Below are 21,682 nucleotides of genomic sequence, written 5' to 3' on the forward strand. Positions count from 1 at the left end.
TATAAGTATATACATATATAAGATTGTTGTAATCAAAGCCATTATAATTACTATAACTGATACCTATAGAAATACCAGAAAACATCACTCTGAAGATACCTTACATCTGCAACAAGCCATCATAGCAACAGTATATTGTGGTCCTCTAACTCAGTGAGTCTTCAAAGTGTACAGCACATATCTATTCCTAATTCAGAAATCTTGTAATAGTATTATTAACCATTATGAATTTAGGAGGTTGTGACACTGGCAGTTTCAAGGAGATTTAAGCTCCAGCTATAATGATTAAGGTTGTTTGTAATGACCATCTGAGGAAGAAAATTCACATGAAGTGTAACACCAATTATACCAACAGGGACCTTAAGAAACTGATAGCAACTCAAACTGGCACCTGCTGGAACAAGATTGTTCTTAAGAAGGGGTATACAATTTATAAAGACTATGTGTCTCTGGGATGAACCTGGAGCTTTATTATCAACAAAGCAGAATTCTTTCCTTCATCTTTCTCCCTCCGCCCGCAACCACGCCACCCCAGTCACACTGGTATGGATGCTTGTTTTTAACAACTCACATGAATAAAAACTTAAGACACTGAAAAAAATTATTGGTTTTATAGGTTGCTTTATAAAAATCACATGTAGTTGTTTACACTAATGGTCACATTTAGTCTATTTCAGCTGATGTACTTTTTAGGCTTCAAGTTTTATTTTTGCTGAAACTGTATGAGATGTGCTGTATAGTATCTCCAAGTAATAGAAATGGTTCAATGATGTAAGAATTAAAAATGGGGGTGTGGGGGAAAGCTGGAGAGATGTCTTAGTTCAGGCGCTGGCCTGCAAAGCCAAAGAACCTATGTTCAAATCCCCAGGACCCACATAAGCCAGAGGCACAAAACAGTAGAATTTGTTTGTAGTGGCTGGAGACCCTAATATGCCCATTCTCTCTATGTAGACGAGGCTGACCTTGAACTGAGATTCTCCAAGCTCATCCTCCCAAGTACTGGCTTTATAGGCATATGCCATCATGTCCAGCTGCTTTTGTTCATTTTAAAACAATGCCTAGGGCTGGAGAGATGGCTTAGTGGTTAAGGGACTTGATGGCTAAGACAAAGGACCCAGGTTTGATTCCCTAGTACCCATATAAAGCCAGATGTACAAGGTGGTGCACACATCTGAGTTTGTGTGCAGTGGCTGTCCATTCTATTTGCCTCACCTCAAATAAAGAAATAAAAACATTATTCTTTCTCTCTTTTTTATTAAAATAATTTTTATTGACAACTTCCATAATTGTAAACAATATCCCATGGTAATTCCTTCTCTCTCTCCATTTTTCCCTTTGAAACACTGTCCAGTGACCTGTAGAAATCTTTGCAGGTCAAGTATCAAGTAATGTCTTCAGCACATAAGCATTAAATTTTTTTGCTCAATGGACTGAAGAGATTGTTCAATGGTTAAAGGCACTTCCTGATGGCCTGGATGTGATTCCTCAGTACCCACGTAAATCCAGAAGCACAAAGTAGCATATGCATCTGGAATTCATCTGCAGTGACAGGAGGCCCTAGTACACTCATACTCTCTGTATACCTCTTTCTCTGTCTCTCTCAAATAAGTAAAGTATTTTTTAAATTGCTCCTCAAGAACCCAAAACACAGAGGCTTCACTTAAAGTTGCACTCATCACATGGAAAACAGGTACAAATCAAACTATTACAAGAAGACGAAGGCTGACCATGAAGCTAATAAAATATAGCATGTAAACAAATGGGACCAGAATAAACTACTATGAAAATCCTTCTAACAAAATTAATTAGAGATAATATGTGAGAGAGAAATTACCATCATACACATGCTATCAGGCATTCACTTAAGAGGTAAACAAAGTCAGGGATATGTGGAGTTTAAATTGATAAAGTAAGAGGAAGACATATACATTAAATTGACCTGCTTAATACTAAAAGCCTTGGAGGAGAAATGTTTTTAATGATTTTTGAGCTATACTACAGCCTTTTTAAAAAGGTATACTGAATCACTAGCATTAAATCATTGTGAATGAAAAGAGGTGGTACCAAAACATGTATGGAGACACTTTTTCATAACCAATAGCTGCTGATGAACAATGTCTTTTCATCTTTATATTAAAATAGTAAAAATTATAATACAATAAAATAAAGCCAGGCTGAGGAAATGACTCAGTGGTTGAAGGTGCTAGCTTACAAAGCTTGAGGATGTGGGTTTGATCTCCACCACATACATGGAGCCATATGTACCAAAGTGACATCCTTAGCAGAGGAAAGAAACCCTGGCATGCTCACACCCACACCCACACTCGTGTGAGGATTTGGGGGCTATAGAGATAGCTTAATCGTTAAAGGCAGTTGCTTGCAAAACTTGACAGCCTGGGTTCAATTCCTTAGTACACACATAAAGCCAGATGCCCAAAGTAGAGCATACATCTGAGATTCACTAGTAGTGGCAGGAAGCCCTGGGTTGTAATGGTTTGATTCAGGTGTTGCCCATAAACTTAGGTGTTCTGAACACTAGGTGCCCAGCTGATGGAGATTTGGGAATTAACACCTCCTAGAGGAAGTGTATTCTTAGGGGCCGACTTGTGGAAGGATTTGAAACTTTGGCCTAAGATATATCTTTCAGTGCTGTAAGTACAGCTTGATGGACTATTCTGGTCCCAGTTGAAAGACCTGAATGCAGTAGGGACTATGGACTGTGAGGGTTGGTTTAGGAGGGTGAGAAAGAGCTTTGCTTAGATTGGGGTGGCAGTTTGTGTGAGAAACTTGCTGTTATGCCTGTGTCCTGAGAATCTGTGGAGGGTTGCTTTGTGTAGAAATGAAATGGTGTGAGCAAAGGGATATAGCACAGGAATAAAAAAATCTTTTGGTGAACTGCTGCCCATTCAGCTGCAATTGAGAGATTACAACCTTTGAGATTGGGCCAGCTGATCTGCACTGGGGCAAGAGGAAGAATGTAGATTCTTTTGAAGGGGCCTGAATGCTCAAGGAGTGTCCTGTTCTTTAAAGTCTGCTTTATTCCCTCCTGGGTTAACAAACTGGCACCCTACCTGGTATTGTGGAGTATAAGAAATGCAGAAAAGAGAGGGTCATTGAATTTGTAACATGGTCTTGTGTTTTGGAAATGTCCATGGGCAGTGTGAAGCAGGATTGCTGGATGCCTGCATGGAGATCCCATGGAACATGAGGATGGGCCGTTGATTGCAGTGGAGACCCAGCGGAGATGCTGGGAACACAAGATGGCTGCTGAGAGCTGCTGGCCCTAGATGAAGTTTTCCAGGACTGTGAGTAGCCTAGCTGGAGGGGTGGAATTGGAATACCAGAGATTTGTTGATCTGTCATTGACTAGAGTTGTTGGACTGGAGCTGCAGAGTTTGATGTTTGTCCTCGTTGTTTTGAATTTTGTATTGGCTGAATATATCTTTGCTATGCCTAACGCCATCTTTTGCAGTGTGAATGTTTATTCTGTGCCATTATGGGTTTTGGGGGGATTTTTTGGTATTATGGCTCAGTTAAAAGATCTTGGACTATGGGTGTTTGAACATCACTGGGATTTATAAAAACGATGGGGACTTTTAAAGTTGGACTGAATGCATTACATTTTATGTCATGTATAGATATCAGTTTATGGGGGCCAGGAGCAGAATGTGGTGGCTTGATTCAGGTGCCCCCATAAACTTAGGTGTTCCGAACGCTAGGTTCCCAGCTGATGGAGATTTGGGAATTAATGCCTACTGTAGGTGGTGTATTGTTGGGGTCAGACTTATGGGTGTAATAGCCAGTTTCTACATGCCAGTGTTTGGCACACTCTCCTGATGCTATTGTCCATCTTATGTTGGCCAGGGGATGAAGTCCACCACCTACTCATACCATCATTTTCCCTACTATCATGGAGCTGTCCCCATGAGCCTGTAAGCCAAAATAAACCTCTTTTTTCCCTACAAACTGCTTTTGGTTGGGTTATTTCTACCAGCAATGTGAACAACAGTTGTCTATACTCTCTCAAGTAAATAAATAAAATATTTTAAAAGTAAATCCAGGGGTTGGAGAGGTAGCTTGGTGGTTAAGCACTTGCCTGTGAAGCCTAAGGAACTTGGTTCAAGGTTTGAATCCTCAGTACCCACAGAAGCCAGGTACACAAGGTGGAGCATGTATCTGGAGTTCGTTTGCAGTGGCTGGAGGCCTTAATGGGCCCATTCATATTCTCTCTCTCTCTCTGTCACCTCAAATAAGTAAATAAAAATAAGTAAATCCATGGCCTGCATATCAGTTCAAAAAGTTTGTTAAAGCCAGGTGTGGTTGCACATGCCTTTAATCCCAACACTTGGGAGGCAGAGGTAGGAGGATCGCTGTGAGTTCAAGGGCGCCCTGAGATTACATAGAGAATTCCAGGTCAGCCTGGGCTAGAGAAGACCCTACAGCTCAAAAAAACAGTCTTACTTTGAGAGTGGAAATATGGTTCAGTGGGTAAAATGTTTGCTGCACAAAAATGAGGACTTGAGTATGAATCCCCAGTTCCCACATAAAATGCCAAATATGGTGGTACACATTTGTAATACCAGTGCTGTGGAGGAGGACAGAGACAAGGTTCAGACAGACACCTTAGTTTTTAAAAAATATTGTTTTAATTATTTATGAGAGAGAGAGAGAAAGAAAGAAGCAGAGAGAGAGAATGGGTGTACCAGGACCTCTAGCCACTGAAAATAAACTTCAGATGCACACACCACTTTGTGCATCAGGCTTTACATGGGTACTGTGGAATCAAACCAGGGTCCTTGGGCTTTGTAGGCAAATGCCTTAACCACTGAACCATCTGATAGACCTTGTTTTAAAGAATATAGAGGACAGCGATCAAGGAAGAAACCTGACTTCAACCTCTGGCCTCTACACACATGTACACATGTGCACATACATACATATGAACAGATATACACATAAATAAACATGCACACACACACACATACCAAAGAAGTGTTACTGAGATATAACTCACATATTTCATATATATCACATAAAATTCACTATTTCAAGGTGAAACATGTACCTCATTTGATACATGCAACTATGCAATGCAAAGAAATGGATAGGCAACATGAGACTCTAATTCCACAATGAAGTTTGTGGGAAAGATACAGATGTACGAAATGAAAAAATGAGTTATTTCTTTGTAGATGCAAATAACACAGCAAAGATCTCCTCTACAATTTTTCCAGATGCTTTGGCAGCATATCTCAGCAAAGTATAAAACGTATTAAATAACCAGAACCTATCTTTTAGTGTCCATATATCACAATTCTTGCCTACCTGCCTGCCTTTCTTTCTTTTCTTTTTAACTTAAGATCTTCCTACCTCAGCCTCCCACAAGTACTGGGATTACAGATGTGTACCACAATATTCAGCTCTGTTTACTTCTTTTAATGCTGATATCCCAAGAATGACAGGAATAGCCACTGTAATATGCCAAGCATCTTTTTAAAAATATATTTTCTGGGCTGGAGAAATGGCTTAGCGGTTAAGGCACTTTGCCTGCGAAGCCAAAGGACACACATTTGATTCCGCATGACCCACATAAGCCAGATGCACAAGGTGGCGCACGCGTCCAGAGTCCATTTGCAGGGCTAGAGGCCCTGGCGTGCCCATCATCCATCTCTCTCTCTCCCTTCTCACTCTCAAATAAATAAATTGAGTTAAAATAAAAAAATAATTATCATCTCTTAAAAATTATTTTCTGATACATCAAATGATATAATTTAACAGATAAGCAAACAAACAATGTTTTATTTCCTGTGCATGCAACAACCCCTGGAAAACATGCCAGGCTGTGTAAGTTACTTTCTAGGATACACACACACAAAGTATTGGTCTTAATACATTACTAACCTCGGATGCATAAAGGAATAAATACTATAAAAAAAGCTAAAGGACTGGGTGTGATGGTGCACACCTTTAATCCCAGCACTCAGTAGGCAGAGGTAGGAGAATAGCTGTGAGCTCAAGGCCAGCCTGGGACTACAAAGTGAATTCCAGGTCAGCCTGGATTTACAGTGAGACACTGTCTGAGCGGGGGAGCTAAAGGAATAAATGCCCTATCTACAAAAGTCCTCGTAAAAAAATTTTTTTTTGTTTTATTTATTTATTTGAGAGCAATAGAGAGATAAAGAGGCAGCTAGAGGGGGAGAGAGAGAGAGGGAGAGAATGGGCGTGCTAGGGCCTCCAGCCACTGCAAATGGACTCCAGACGTGTGTGACCCCTTGTGCATCTGGCTAGCATGGGTCCTGGGGAATCAAGCCTTGAACTGGGTCCTTAGGCTTCACAGGCAAGCGCTTAACCGCTAAGCCATTTCTCCAGCCCCAAAAGTCCTTTTCTTAAAGCAAAACTGTTACCAGATAACAACAGACCTCTTCCCCATAATTGTGATTATTTTAAATTTGAAAAAAAAAATTGAAGCAAGTTAGCCCTATTCCTCTACCTTCTCTTTACTCCATTTGTAAAAAGGTAGATGAATGCACACACACACACACACACACACACACACACACACACGCTGTAGCTTGGAGAGAGAACATATTTTTAGTATGTTTAAGACCTTGGGTTTGATCCCTGGGATCAAAAAGCAAAACATAATTAACTCCTCTGAACTGCCAAAACTAGCTTAAGTAATAAATGTATAGCCTGATTTTCTACCAGATGAAAACCAGAATTTATTAGAAGCAGCACATGTAAATTAATGTGACACTCATTGTCCCTGAGAACAATGGTGACATGTATTCAAGGGAAATGAGTACAAAGCACAGCAATGCTACACATGAGCTGTACCTGTTCGTCCTTTTGTCTCCACTCCTGCCAGTTTTCCTCTCGCGACTCCTTCTGTCCTGGGCTTGGCAATGGAAGCTCATGCTGAGCATTACACATGGCATGGGAGGATTTCTGAGGAATTTTCTTAAAAGCAAGATTCCTGAGCTAGGAAATAAATAAAATATATTAAATACAGTTCATCAACCCTAATGATTTTTTTTTTTTTTTTTTTTGGTTTTTCGAGGTAGGGTTTCACTCTGGTCCAGGTTGACCTGGAATTAACTCTGTCATCTCAGGGTAGCCTTGAACTCATGGCAATCCTCACCTCTGCCTCCCGAGTGCTGGGATTAAAGGCGTGTGCCACCACGCCCGGCTAACCCTAATGATTTTTTAAAAAAGTGTTTATATTTCTAGTCTAAGTACTCACTAAACTAACTTGCACAACTAAAATAAAGTTGTGATTTGTGTGTTTTATTTTTCAATTTAGTTTTATTCATCTGTAAGTCAAAGTTTCACTATGTTGTCCAGGCTGGTATAAGTAATCCCCACCTCAGTCTCCCAAGCAACTAAGACTATAAGCATGGGCCTGTGTCCTTTAAGAGTTCCCTGTTTTAAACTTTTTAGAATGAGCACCAGCTAATGCAATCAGAACAAACATTTTTTCACTGTACTTGAGTTGATGTAACAGATTCATCTGCTGTATTTAAGGACAGGGGTTAGGTACAGTGTTACAGATGACACGGCAGAAAGCAGACAGCACAAACAAGCACAACTAGTACCTCATTCGCTTCACTCTGCTGCTGTTCCTTCTTTTTTCTTCTTTTCTCTCTTTTTCTCTCATTTGTAGTTGATTTGCTTCCCAAAGTTTGAGACTTCCCAGTATTCCGACCCTTTCCTTTCCCAGGCTCAGAATCAGAACCACTGCCACTATCCACTTGTAACAAGGCAAAACGAGAAGCAGTCGTAAGAACAGAGCTAAGAACTGCTGAAGCCATGATAGAGTTGTCTTTCAAAATGCTACGTCAAGAATAACTCCTGTAGAGAAGGAGAAGAGGAGGCAGATGAGAAAACAGTGATGTAAAAGTATTCTAGTCTCTAGAAATATATATTTCTCCTGACATCAAATTTGGTCATATTTGGATACTCTCAGTCCTACTGTCATTAACATATTTTTAACTTAAATAAGCAATATGAAATTGTTCAGAAGACAATTTTACACTGATACTTCACAGATAACTACTCCAAAATTATTAGTATGTTCATTTTCCCACATTTGACTTTCAGAAATCCATGCTTTTCTTCTTCTTTACATGCCTCTGTAATATTTACATACTTATAGGAAACAACTCAAGTCAAGATGGCTTACAGAGGAACAGCATTGTTTACATACAGCTTCCCTCCCACTACGAAAATAATAAAAGCACAAGAGAACATTCTTCTATTTGAAATGCTTAAGTCACTTGCTTTGAGACAGTAGTCTATGGTCATATCACCCTGAACACGCCCCATCTCGTCTGATTTGAGAGACAACTGTCATCATCTTTTTGTAATGTATTGCTTATTTGTTTCTTTTTAGTTTTATCATATTCGGCTTGAATCACAGTGCTCATAAGAACTAGCTGCTGTTATTTCTACAAAATTCTATTAGTTACACATGTATTTCTTTTTTTAATCCACTGCTGCTTTTTAAAGTATTTTATTTATTTATTTATTTGAGAGAGAAGAGAGAGGCAGAGAAAGAGAATGGGCATTCCAGGGCATCTAGCCGCCACAAACTAACTTCCAGATGCATGCAACACCTTGTGCATTTGGCTTACATGGGTACTGGGGAATTGAACCTGGGTCCTTAGGCTTCGCAGGCAAGTACCTTAACTGCTAAACCATCTCTCTAGTTCTACATATACATTTCTTATTTTTTCACAGTATCACAGGTCTACTCTACTCAATGTGCAGAACTACTAGGAGGAAAGGATCACTGAGATCCATGTTGAGAGCTTACCACACACTATAGTATGTAAGTTTTCAGAGAAAACTAAGATGAGAAGCATGTATTAAATCTTCTATCCAAGGAACCCACAAAAATATTTGGAAACATTTCAATGAAGAAAAATCCTAATATAAGCTAATATTTGAAGAAGTCAGCCAGCAGTCATTAAAGTATTTTTATTAGAATAGCATGTTAGTACCTATTGTTCACCATGTTCTCTTTTTTCTTCCTCTAAGACTGAAAGTGGGCTGGGGAGATGGCTCAGTGGATAAAGTCACTTGTTTGCAAAGCCTCTCGGCCCAGGTTCAATTCCCCAGCATCCACATAAAGCCAGATATAAGGTGACCATGCATCTGTAATCTCAGTACATCTATGACAATGTGAGTCGGAGCCAGGAAAATCTGAAGCTCATGGCCTACACTGCTTTGTATTGGCAAGAGACCCTGTCTCACAGAAAGTAGAGCACATATACCTTGAGGTTGTCTTCTAACCCCCACACATGCTTTATGGTACATATGCACCTACACACACACACTCATGTACACACTCAAAAAAAAATTAAAAACAGAAAAGCCTATGCAAGCATATGGAGCTCTATTAGCCAGCTCTGATAACAATGAACAAAGCTACCTGACTACTCTGTGCTGGACATGTAGCCTAAGCAAGCAAGCAACTGTGCTGCTTTAGGTTGCTGCGAAGTTCAGGTTGTTACTGTAATATAACATATCTTGGGAGGCTCTGTATGAGTTAAATATTCATAAACATGTATTCTAAAACTTCTCTCCAAAGCCCAGTGATATTTTCTTTCTCAGGTACAAGGTGATTTCCTTAACTAGTGTATAATAAGATAAAGTTTCTCTCTGGCCTTTGGACAACCAGAAAAATGAGAAGTTCCCACTGTCTGAGATAGTCAACTTTAGGTGCAAGTAACCAGCTACTGCTCATGCTGTCCTGCATAAGTGTTCTATGCCCTCAAAAACCAACTTGATCAGACAGCTGAATTCTGCACTGCTGTCAGCATGGCTGGTACACAGCTAAGCCTTTAAACCCCTGGAAGAGTGCATGCTCAAAATTGGAGGTACAAGTACGGGAAACAGCAGGTCAGTCATGGAAAAGCCAAAAACCTCCTTGTGAGCAAGGTAATAATCAATGGTCTTAAAGAACTACAATGATATTTTCCCCTTTGGTAGTAACATGCCCTTTTAGTAAAACAAACTCTGGCTGCAAGTTGTCTGGCTTGAACAATAAACATTTTCTGCCATTCAGAACTCTGTCAGTACTTTAAAACATTTCAAGTTAGAAACCAATTCAGTTTGAGATCCTTTCATTATATCACAAGAAAGTTTATATTACATTTTTTATTTTAAAAGTATTAAGATTTTTGGGCTGGAGAGATGGTTTAGCTGTTAAAGTGTTTGCCTTCAAAGCATAAGGACCCAGGTTCAACTCCCTAGAACCCACCTAAGCCAGACACATGAGGTGGCGCATGCATCTAGAGTTCAACTGCAGTGGCCAAAGGCCCTGGCATGCCAATTCTCTCTAGCATGCACTCTCTCTCTCTCTCTCATCAAAAAGTACTAAAAATTTTAAAAATCATTTTATTTTACTTAGTTGAGAGACAGAGAGAATGGGTGAATCAGGGACTCCACCCACTGCACACCAACTCCAGATGCATGCACCACCTTGTACACATGGCTTATGTGGGCCCAGAGGAATCAAACCTGGGTACTTTGGCTTTCCACGTATGCACCCTAACCAATAAGCCATCCCTCCAGCCCAAGTATTAATATTTTTAAAAATAGTTTCAACTGTTATAAACTACCAAATGCTTACATAACAAAAATGGGTTTCTCTATTTTTATTTTTATATGTAGAGAGAGAGTGAAATAGAGGCAGAGAGAATTGGCACTAAAGGGCCTCAGCCACTACAATAAAACTCCAGACACTTGTGCCATCTACTGGGCATGTGCAACCTTGCACTTGCCTCACCTTTATGTGTCTGGTTAACGTGGAATCTGCAGAGTAGAACATGGGTCCTTAGGCTTTGCAGTCAAGTGCCTTAACCACTAAGGTATCTCTCCAGCCCAGTTTACAAAAATATTTTATTTATTTGCAAGCAGACAGAGAGAGTGAGACTATGAATGAGAGAATATGGGCACACTAGGGCCTCCAGACACTGCAAATGAACTCCAGATGCATGTACCGCTTTCTGCATCTGGATTTATGTGGGTACTGGGAAATCAAACCCAGGTCATTAAGTTTTGTAGGGAAGTGTCTCTCTACCACTGAACCATCTTTCCAACCCCATTTTTTGTTTCTTTTTTAAAAATTTATTTATTTATTTATTTACTTGAGAGAAAGAGGGGGAGGGAGAGAAAGAGAAAATGGGTGCACCAGGGCCTCCAGCCACTGCAAACAAACTCCAGATGCATGTGCCCCTTTATGCATCTGGCTTACTTGGGTACTGGGGAAGTGAACCAGGATCCTTTGGCTTTGCAGGCAAATGCCTTAACCACTAAGCTATCTCCCCTGCCCTCGTTTCTTTTTTGTTTTTTCTTCATTTGAGAGTGACACAGAGAGAAAAATAGGCAGAGAGAGGGAGGGACAGGGAGAGGGAAAGGGAGAGAATGGGCATGCTAGGGCCTCCAGCCACTGCAAACAAACTCCAGATGCATGCGGCCCCTTGTGTATCTGGCTATGTGGGTCCTGGGGAATCGTGCCTCGAACGGGTCCTTAGGCTTCACAGGCAAGTGCTTAACCATTAAGCAATCTCTCCAGCCCTCCTTGTTTCTTTTTTAATGTGTGAGAGACAGAGAGAGAGGAAAGAGAGAATTGGCATGCCAGGGCCTCCACCTACTGCAATTAAACTCCAGAAGCATGCATCATCTAGTGTGCATGTGCAGCCTTGTGCACTTGCATCACCTTGTGCATTTGGCATACGTGGGATCTGGAGACTACAACACTGGTCCTTAGACTTTGCAGGCAAGTGCCTTAACTGCTAAGCCACCTCTCCATCCATGTTTTTTGTTTTTATTACTTACTGATAAAAACAAAATTTTAAGGGACACTCAATTTGAATAAATCATTATTTTAAAGTCTAGATCTTCCCAGTGAGTTGTTGTTCAGGGAAGACCCTGAGGTCTCCAAAACAATACAGGTTATTATCAAGGCTCTTGGTTGCCCACCAGAACTAGACAGTGAGATCTTATTGCTGAAAACTATGCTTCAGTTGCAGGACAGAGAACTCAAGCTAGAACTGAGCTGGAAGCCTCTTCCCTACTGATTAGCTATCATAGTGCTGGAAAGTACTATGCAGCCTACGGAGGGAGAAAAGTCATCAACAGTCTTAACTAGCAATGGACCCTGAAAGCTAGCAACTGGCCTTTCAGGCAAGATGTGCCATCTAGTCTAATATGGCATGTATGGTAAAAGGATAACTAACTGTTCTCTGATGGGAGTTGAGACCTGCTCCATGGGAGAGAATTCATACCTGGTACTGCAAACTTAGTCAACAGCCTAGGGCTGAGAAAGTCATAAGCCCTGGGAGGGTGAGTTACTAATGTTGTTTGGCTAAGTGGATATATTATGTCTGCCAAATTAGTACTACTCTCACTTTGTTAGAGAAGCTTCTCTTTTCAGATGCAAGTGACTACTAGGGAGACTCAAAACTCATCAGTGTGCTGAGAAGTGATAGATGAGTGTTCAGCACTAAATGAGACATTTCTATCACACCCTTCAAGGCTCAGGGACCATTGTGGAACAGCTATTGGAAAGAATGAAAGAGCCAAAGGATGGGGAGGAGTACTTTGGAATGCTGTCTTCCAGATACAAAGTGGCCAGTATAATCATGACCTAACAGAGGCTGTCATTACCTGCATAAAATCTACATAATATTGCACCCATAAACATGTTGTCAAGGATGATGGAGGGAACAAGAAAAAATGATATCAAAACAAGAAGGAATAGTTGGAAAGAAGAAAGGATTCAATAGAAAAGGGATAGGGTACAAATTAAATAATCTTTATTTATTTATTTGAGAGAGAAAGAGATGGGGGGAGAGGGAGAGAATGGGAGCAGTGGGGCCTCTAGCCACTGCAAAAGAACTCCAGTTACATGCGCCACTTTGTGCATCTGGCTTATGTGGGTATTGGGGAATCGGACCAGGGTCCTTCAGCTTTGCAGGAAAGCACCTTTACTGCTAAGCTATCCCTCCAGCATGAAAATAATTAATTTTGTTTTTGTTTTTTCAAGGTATTGTCTCACTCTAGCACAGGCTGACCTGGCATTCATATGTACTCTCAGGCTGGCCTCAAACTCACAGCGATCCTTCCAATTCTGCCTCCTGAGTACTAGGATTAAAGGCATGTACCACCAGGCCCCAGCAATAAAAATTTTTTTAAAGCTAACAAAAAAGGGGGCTGTCACAGTGCCTAGAACTTCCTTCACAAGATCCTCATAATAGGAGGAAAAGATGATGATGTTAAAATAAAAGAGACTAAGGAAGAGAGGAAGAGGATATGATGGAGTGTGGATTTGTGAAGGGGAAGTTTGGAGGGGAGGGAATTATCATGGTTTATTATAAGTATGGAAGTATCACTAATGTGTGTGTGTGTATGTGTGTGTGTAGCCACAAAATGAAAAAAAGGGGGTCTGAAGAGATGGTTCAATGTCTAAGTACACTTCCTACACAAGCATGAGGGTCTGAGTCCACCAGAGATAGAATGTCTACATCCCCCATAAACAGCTGGACATGGCCACACATACCTGTGACTGCAGTCTCATAGGGAAGCAGAGACCCAAGAATCATTGGAGCCCCTCAGCTATGTAATCAGTAGAAACTCTGGTTTAAAACAAAGACCAAGCTAGTGTGGTGGCACACAGCATTTGGAAGGCAGAGGTAAGAGGATCAATGTTGAGTTTGAGGTAAGTCTGAGACTACACAGTGAATTCCAGGTCAGCGTGGGCTATAGCAAAAGCCTATTTCACACCCTCCCCCTCAAAAAAGACCAGGTGGAAGGGTGACTCCTCAACTGTAGGCAAATTTCCCTTCCTACACTGCAGGACAGCATATGGGTACCACAAAATAACACACACACACACACATACACACACACACAACCACATAAAAAGGAAAATAGCTAGATCAGGAATCTTAAGTTTTTTATTTCATTGATAAGCCTGATAACTAAAATTTTATGTCCAAAGAATCAAACATAATTTTCTCAATGGACATTGTAAAAAACTATGAACTGAACATTTACAGTCTGATACCTTATACTATTTAACTTGATGATATACTATTTCAAAACATAGGGCTGGAGAGATGAGTGGTTAAGGTGCTTGTCTGCAAAGCCAAAGGACTCAGGTTCGATTCTCCAGTACCCATGTAAGCCAGATGCACAAAGTGGCACATGCATCTGGAGTTCATTTGCAGTGGCTGGAGGTCCTGGTGTGCCCAGTCTGTCTCTGTCTCTCTCTCTCTCTCTCTCTCTCTCTCTCTCTGCCTCTTCCTCTCTCTCAAAGAAATAAATAAAATATAAAAAGAATCTATTACAAAAAAAAAAAAACATACTTACCCACTAGCTCTGTAGAGACACTTGTAGATCTCTCCATCCAGTTTTTTTCCCCCCTGAGGCAAGCCCAACAGACTAACCTTCTTCTTTTTTTTTTTTTAATGAAAGACAACAAGAGTGAGAGTGACAGTGAGAGAGACAGAAAGAGAGAGAGAGAAAGGGAACTGGCATACCAGGGCCTCCAGTCACTGTAATCGAACTCCAGATGTGTACACTACCTTGTGTACATGTGCAACCTTACGTACTTGTGTCACCTTTGTATATATGGCTTGTGTGGGACCTGGAGAGTTGAACATGAGTTCTCAGGCTTTGCAGGCAACCACCTTAACTGCTAAGCCATCTATCCATCCCTCCCTCCAGTTTTGAGACAACGATTATGTTAGTAATGCAGAAGTGAAATGGCAGAGGACACTAATACAAGAGTGTAGACTAAGAACCAGAATGCCTTGTCAAACCCAACTTGCTGTTTACTATGAAGCCCTAGGAAACCTATTTGATCTGTATCTTCTGTGAAGTGAGTAACAACTTCTGTGAAGTTGTTAAATATAGGTCCAACACACAGAAATCGTGCAGCACAGTCATCAGTACAGCACAGACACTTAAATGTAAGACTCCTGGTGCTCCTACTGTTATTTGAATGAAATATGCCTTGTATGAATCCAATGTTCATAAAGTTCTTTCCCAAACATTTTTAAAAGGCACCGGAACTGGCACAGCTCTGTCAGCATGGCTGACTCTGCTGCAAAAAAATAAAGTTTGGAATTCAAACCACATTTGCCTATCTTTAATCTTTGAGATAAAAAGTTTGAAGACATTAAGGTGGGGGTTGAACAGTCAGTAATGCCATGTCAAAGGCCTAACAATTCAGAAGATAACCACAGATTCACCTGAAACCCAAGAGCCACAATTGGGGTTATGTCTTAAACAGTAGACATGTAATAGAAATGTTTCCTGAATAAGTAAAAATAATAATAGTAAAAGACAAGTACAAGGGCTGGAGAGATGGGTCAGGTTTAGGGCACTTGCCTGTAAGGCCTAACAACAGTGCTTCATGCTGTACCTTCTTTTTGTATTTTCCTTTATTTGGAAACCAGATCTCACTATGTAAACCAGGTTGGCCTGCAGCTCACTACATATAGCAGGCTGGACTCCAACTCACAATCCTCAAAAGCTATAACAGAATTAACATATGTCAAAAGGAATACTCAGGCTGGAGAGATGGCTTAGAGTGAAGGTGTTTACCTATAAAGCCTAAGGACCCATGTTTGATTCCCCAGATCCTACTTAAGCCAGATACACCAACAAGGTGGTGCACGTGAATGAAGTTTGATTATAGTGGCTGGAGGCCCTGGCATGCCAATTCTCGCTCTTTTGCTTTCTCTCATTAAAAAAAGGCCAGTCTGTTGGGCATGCCTCAAAATAAATAAAAAAATAAATAACATAAAGCATACTCACCAGGACTCAGAAGCGACAAAGACAGAATTTTAAATGAAAAATAGAATAAAATATATTAAAAAACAGCTAGGCATGGTGGCACACGCCTTTAATCCCAGCACTTGGGAGGCAGAGGAAGAAGAATCACCATGAGTTCGAGGCCACCCTGAGACTACAGAGTTAACTGCAGGTCAGCCTGGGCCAGAGTGAGGCACTACCCAAAAAAACCCAAAATAATAATAATCATCATCTCCAATTTTTCATATTATCAATATATGGCCCCCTAAGAAAGAAATACATAGGATTACTTATTATGCTTCATTTGCTTTCTATAATCTTCGCTATTTCCCTAGATGTTCTATAATGACTTCTAAGTAAAGAAAAACTCATCTTGAAAAAAGTAAAATTATCATCTAATCCCTAACTGAAAAAGTATAATGGAACCAATGCAATGTTGATTTTCCTGTCTGTTAAAATTAAGAAAGGCAACTCCATGTCAGAGTTGACAATGAGTTATCTGTGGACCTTTCTGTAAGTGATGCTGAAGTCAAATTACAGAGAGTAAAGATGTCAAGACAACATATGCTATATGCTTCCAAGAGCCCATCACCCTTATTAGCTAAGTTTTAAGAATGTATAAAGAGCTGGAGAGATGGCTTAGTGGTTACGGTGCTTGACTGAGAAGCCTAAAGAACCAAGTTTGATTCCCCAGCTCCCATGTAAGCCAAATGCACAAGGGGGCACATGCATCTGGAGTTCATTTGCAGGGGCTAGAGGTCCTAATGTGCCCATTCATTCTCTATCTGCCCCTCTCTCTCTCTCTCACTCACTCACTCTCAAAATAAGTAAATAAATAAAATAAAAGGGAAAGGAGCCAGCTCTGAAGAACAAAAACTAAAGTGGCATCAGGTGCTCAGGTAAGCTGCTGCAAAAGCAAATAAATGCTAAGTGGCAGTCAGCAGAATGTCTAACTGACTGGCTTTCTTGGTCTCTATCACGGCCATTGCTGTTGTGACCTCATTCCTCTAGACACTGACCTCACTAGTCGAGGGAACTCTATTATATAATCACTAATTGAGAATAACCAACAACCCTTTTAATAAAGTGAATGACAATTACCATCTATAAATAGCATCAACCAGTTAGTCTGATCAAAAAGAAATTGTAATAGCACACACCTTTAATCCCAGCAGTTCAGAAGCAGAGGTAGGAGGATAATGATGAGTTCAAGGCCAGCTTGAGACTACATAATGAATTCTAGGTCAGCCTAGGCTAGAGTGAGACCCCACCTTGGGAAAAGGAAGAAGAAAGAAGAAGGAGAAGGCGAAGGAGAAGAAGAAGAAATAAACTGTATAATGCAGGGCTGGAAAGATGCGTCAGGGGTTAGAGCACTTGCCTATAAAGCCTAATGACCCTGGCTGGATTCCCCAGTATCCACGTAAAGCCATATGCACAGGTGTTATATACATCAGGAGTTCATTTGCAGTGGGCTGGAGGCCCTGATGTGCCCATTCTCTGTCTTTCTTTGCTTGTAAATAAATAAATAAAAATACTTAACAAGAAAGAAAGAAAGGGAAAGAGAGAGAGAGAAAGAAAGGAAGAAAGAAACTGTACAATGTAAATGCCAAAATAGATTTTTGTTTTTTGAGATAGGATCTTGCTATGTAGCCTTGAGCTGGGATCCTTCTGAGTGATTACAGGGGTACATCACCACACCCAGTTAGAGTGGCTTTTGTGAAATGTGGATTGAAAACAATACATTAATGACCTGGCATATGCAAGGTCCTGAGTTTGATGGCCAGCACCACAAAAAATAAAATTTTAAAATAAAAAAACTTGAGCATAAAATAAAACATCACTGAGTAAGACTAACACCTACTGAAATAAAAATTACATTATTTAAGCTCTGTTCCCATGAATCTTTCCTTTGGCTTCTTAAAACTTAAGGCTGGTGATCAGCAGGTGCCAAGTGTATTTAAAAGTGTTCACAACACATTTGCAAATGATGTCAACTTAATGGCATTTCCCAAACTCCATTTTTTTTTTTTTACTTATGGTTCAGGACTGTTCTCTCTGTATCTGCTGCTTTTAATTTCTGTGGGCTGAAAATGTTAAGGAAAGAAAAAACGTACTAAGGGGTTATCTCATGAATAAAGGACAATGTCCTTTCCACCAACTTCCAGGTTATAAATGCTGTAGTTTGTTGAAGCCCTTAGATTGGTATCATAGAGACAGTTTATGACGACTCTTTATAATCATATCTCATTAAATAGGACTTGACTACTTACCAATTTTATAAACTAGTGTAGAAAGAGATCTAGATTTCAGCAGAGTTTAAACACAGTATTCTAATTTTCCATATTTTTTATAGCTACACCGCAAACCCGTACCTTGGGGGGGGGGACTTGATTCCGGTTACAATCGCAAGCACGTTTTAACCACGTAGACAATGGCAAATGGTGAGAAAAATGTCACCGACATTTCAGTTTATAAAAGACAGTCTCTTATTGATACTTCTAAATGAAAATATTATGTGTTATCAACTTAAAATTATGTGGCTAGGGTAAATAATGAAAAAGGGAGGTGGGCAGACAATGAAATAAACTTTTGCCCTAACTGTTCAATATTTACTAATCACCTTAAACGTCAGAGATAGCACAAAATATTTGTGACGGTTAAAAACATTAATAGCAAGGAATAAAAAAAAAAACGTTTTTAAATCCCGCTGTTTGCTTTTCCGTAGCTGAGGGGAGGAGGAAGAGAGCTATATTCACTCACCAGACCTCCTTCATGAATGAAAGGCAGATTTCACGCACGGGCTGTTCACGGATGCTGCAAACTTCTTCGCCGAGTCCACTGGAAAGAACTGAGGAGGAAAGGAGAGGGGAGGGGAGGGAGGGGAGCGGAGTTAGAGCTCGCTCCCGCGGAAACGCCGCCTGGAAGCCTGCAAGGGAGAAGCAGGGAGTCAGGTCCGAGCGGGCGGCCCTTTGGGGGCCGCGGCGGGCGGTGCCGGCACCTGTCACCAGCGGGGCGGCGAGGACGAGGCCTGGGGTCGGCGCAGGCGCTCCCGCCGCCGGCCGTCCGCCGCGGCCCTGCCCGCCCGGCAGCCTATGGCCTCGGGCCGAGTCCCGCTCGAGGCGGGCCGCGGAGCCACGACCGCCCCAGGGAACTAGAGGCGAGGACTCACCGGGCCTGGGCCGCCGCCGGCCCGCTCGCCTCTGCGCGGCCGCTCCCCGCACGGCGCCGGGCGTTGGGGCGGGAGGGCGCGGGACGCTAACCGGCCGCGACGCGGCGCGGGCGGCAAGCGGCCTCGCGCAGTGGCGGCGGCGGCGGCGGCGGGGGGCGCGGCCGGGGCTGGGCCTGGCGCACCAGCCGACGCGGGCGCTGGCGTTGGGTTGAGGTCCGCGGTTGACAGGAAAGGGCCAGAACCACCTGCTGGAGAAGGGGAGCTACGGGGGCCGGGCAGGGTCCAAACGGCTCACGTAGGCGGCGGCTCCGCGGTCCTTGGGGTCACCGGGAAGAGAGAGGCTCTCTAGGAGCGGGTGAAGGTGGGCGGTCTTCCGGGAGAAGGCGCTCGCTCAGGCAGCTCGCGCGCAGCTCGGCGTCTCCTGGCGTTGTCGAGAGCGGTCCAAAGGCAAGCGGGTGGAGGAAGCTCTGCGAACTCGGTGGCCAGATTCCCAGCACCTCAGTAGAGTGTTGCTGTCAGTCAAGATAGCTTCAGATCTCTTTAAGAAAGTTAACCCTGCTCAGTTGCCTGCCTAAATGCTCTTGTCAGGTAATAGTCTAATTTTGCCAGCCAAGTTAAGTGACTTACCCAAAGCCTCGCAGCTAATGGCAGCTAATGGAATAGCTGGAACCCAGCTAAACTGGCTTCCAGATTTCACTCCACTGCATGACGTTATCTCATATAAGTCGCTTTGATTAGACTGATATTAGACAACTTCCCCTCATGGATAAGATGTTGTAGTGTTACAGAGAATCATTTAAGATAACATTTTTGTCCTCAAAGAGAAATAAAACAAGATAAAATGGTTATGATGACAGGCCATGATAGAATTTATGTGAAAAATGCAAGGTACTTGCATAGAATCAAAAAACCACTCCTAGGGCTGGAAAGACGGCTTAGCGGTTAAGCCGCTTGCCTCCAAAGCCAAAGGACTCAGGTTCGATTCCCCAGGGCCCACATAAGCCAGACGCACAAGGTGGCACATGCATCTGGAGTTCGTTTGCAGTAGCTGAAGGCCCTGGCAGTCCATATTCATATATTCTCTGTCTCTCCCCCCCCCACACACACCTAAGTAAAATTAAAAAAAAAATATTTCTGGGACTGGGAAGATGGCTTAGCCGTCAGAAAAGCTCTTGCTTGCAAAGCTTGCCAACATGGGTTCGATTCCCCAGTATGCACATGTTGCAGTCAGGTTCGTATTGTTGGTAGAAATCACCCAACCAAAGCAGCTTGTGGGGGGAAAGAGGTTTATTTTGGCTTACAGACTGGAGGGGAAGCTCCATGATGGCAGGGGAAAACAATGACATGAGCAGAGGGTGGACATCACCCTCTGGCCAACATAAAGTGGACAATAGCAACAGGAGAGTATGCCAAACACTGGCAAGGGGGAGCTTGCTATAATACCTATAAGCCCAACCCCAACAATACACTGCTTCCTGTAGGGTAATTCCCAAATCTCTACCAACTGGGAACCTAGCAGTCAGAACACCCAAGTTTATGGGGGACACCTGAATCAAACCGCCACACCACATAAAGCCAGATGCACAAAGTGGTGAATGCATCTGGAGTTTGTTTGCAGTGGCAAGAGACTCTGTTATGCCCATACACTCATTCTCCCTCTCCCACGATCCCCCAAAACACACAAATAAATAAATATAAATTTAAGGCCTGGTGTGGTGGCACACGCCTTTAATCCCAGCAGTTGGGAGGCAGAAGTAGGAGGATTGCTGGGAGTTCAAGGCCACCCTGAGACTACATAGTGCATCTCAGGTCAGCCTGGGCTAGAATAAGACCCTACCTTGAAAACCAAACCAAAATTAATTAATTTTTTTTTAGAAAAAGCACTTCTGTGTAGAAGATCAAGACAGACAGATGGTATGAAGAGGCAATTGAGATTGATCTGCAAGGAGGTGGCTTTGCAGCACCACTATGGGAACGTAGATGAAGGCCAATGAAAAGCTGTGCTGCACAAAGCCAAGTTGAATCTAGGCAGACAGTAGAGACTGGGGCACAAAGGCCAAGTGTATGAATTTATGCTAAAGACAATAATTTGAGTTTTTCATGTTTTAAATGTTCAGAGGAAGAAAAGGAAGGCTTTTTATTTTTTCTTTTTGGTTTTTAGGAGGTAGGGTCTCTATCCCAGGCTGTCCTGGACTTCACTATGTAGTCTCAGGCTGGTCTTGAACTCAGAGCAGTTCTCCTACCTTGGCCTCCCAAGTGCTGGGATTAAAGACATGTGCCACCATGCTCTGTGGCCTTTTCACTGTAACTACTGTTCTCCCTGTGAAGGAATGCAGAAATTGTAGGTGGAAAACTGACAGAATCTGACATAGATCAGGAACAAGGTAATAATGGCTGTGGTGGTGCACACCTATGATCCCAACATTTTAGAGGCTGAGGCAACAGGATGGTGAGTTTGGTACGGGGAGGAGGAAGAAGAAAAAACAGTGGAGGAAGGTAGAGATGAATCAGAGGTAAAGGGAAAATGGGAAATTAAAAGAATATGAGAGCCGGGCATGGTGGTGACGCACACCTTTAATCCCAGCATTCGGGAGGCAGAGGTAGGAGGATTGCCATGAGTTTGAGGCCACCTGAGACTATACAGTGAATTCCAGGTCAGCCTGAGCCAGAGTGAGACCCTACCTC

The 21,682-nt window shown here is 42.1% G+C and overlaps 1 protein-coding gene across 6 annotated transcripts in view; it reads right to left on the bottom strand.

The window, feature by feature from the left end:
• The window catches only part of Gkap1 (G kinase anchoring protein 1), a 114,501-nt gene extending 94,991 nt beyond the window's left edge, over positions 1–19,510 (bottom strand). For 2 of the 6 annotated variants that reach the window (XM_045131760.1, XM_045131761.1), the window contains exons 1-3: positions 18,589–18,745; positions 7,596–7,851; positions 6,838–6,981 (exon numbers count right to left, since the gene is read on the bottom strand). In XM_045131760.1, the coding sequence (XP_044987695.1) occupies positions 6,838–6,981; positions 7,596–7,811 (360 nt within the window). In that variant the 5' untranslated portion in view covers positions 7,812–7,851; positions 18,589–18,745. Of the gene's footprint in view, positions 1–6,837; positions 6,982–7,595; positions 7,852–18,588; positions 18,746–18,997; positions 19,018–19,242 lie in introns of those variants that run through there. The other 4 variants (XM_045131758.1, XM_045131757.1, XM_045131759.1 and 1 more) reach the window with 4 other exon arrangements.
• Positions 19,511–21,682: the final 2,172 nt, after the last annotated feature.

Source organism: Jaculus jaculus, chromosome 12 (genome assembly GCF_020740685.1).
Source record: "Jaculus jaculus isolate mJacJac1 chromosome 12, mJacJac1.mat.Y.cur, whole genome shotgun sequence".
Lineage (NCBI taxonomy): Eukaryota > Metazoa > Chordata > Mammalia > Rodentia > Dipodidae > Jaculus > Jaculus jaculus.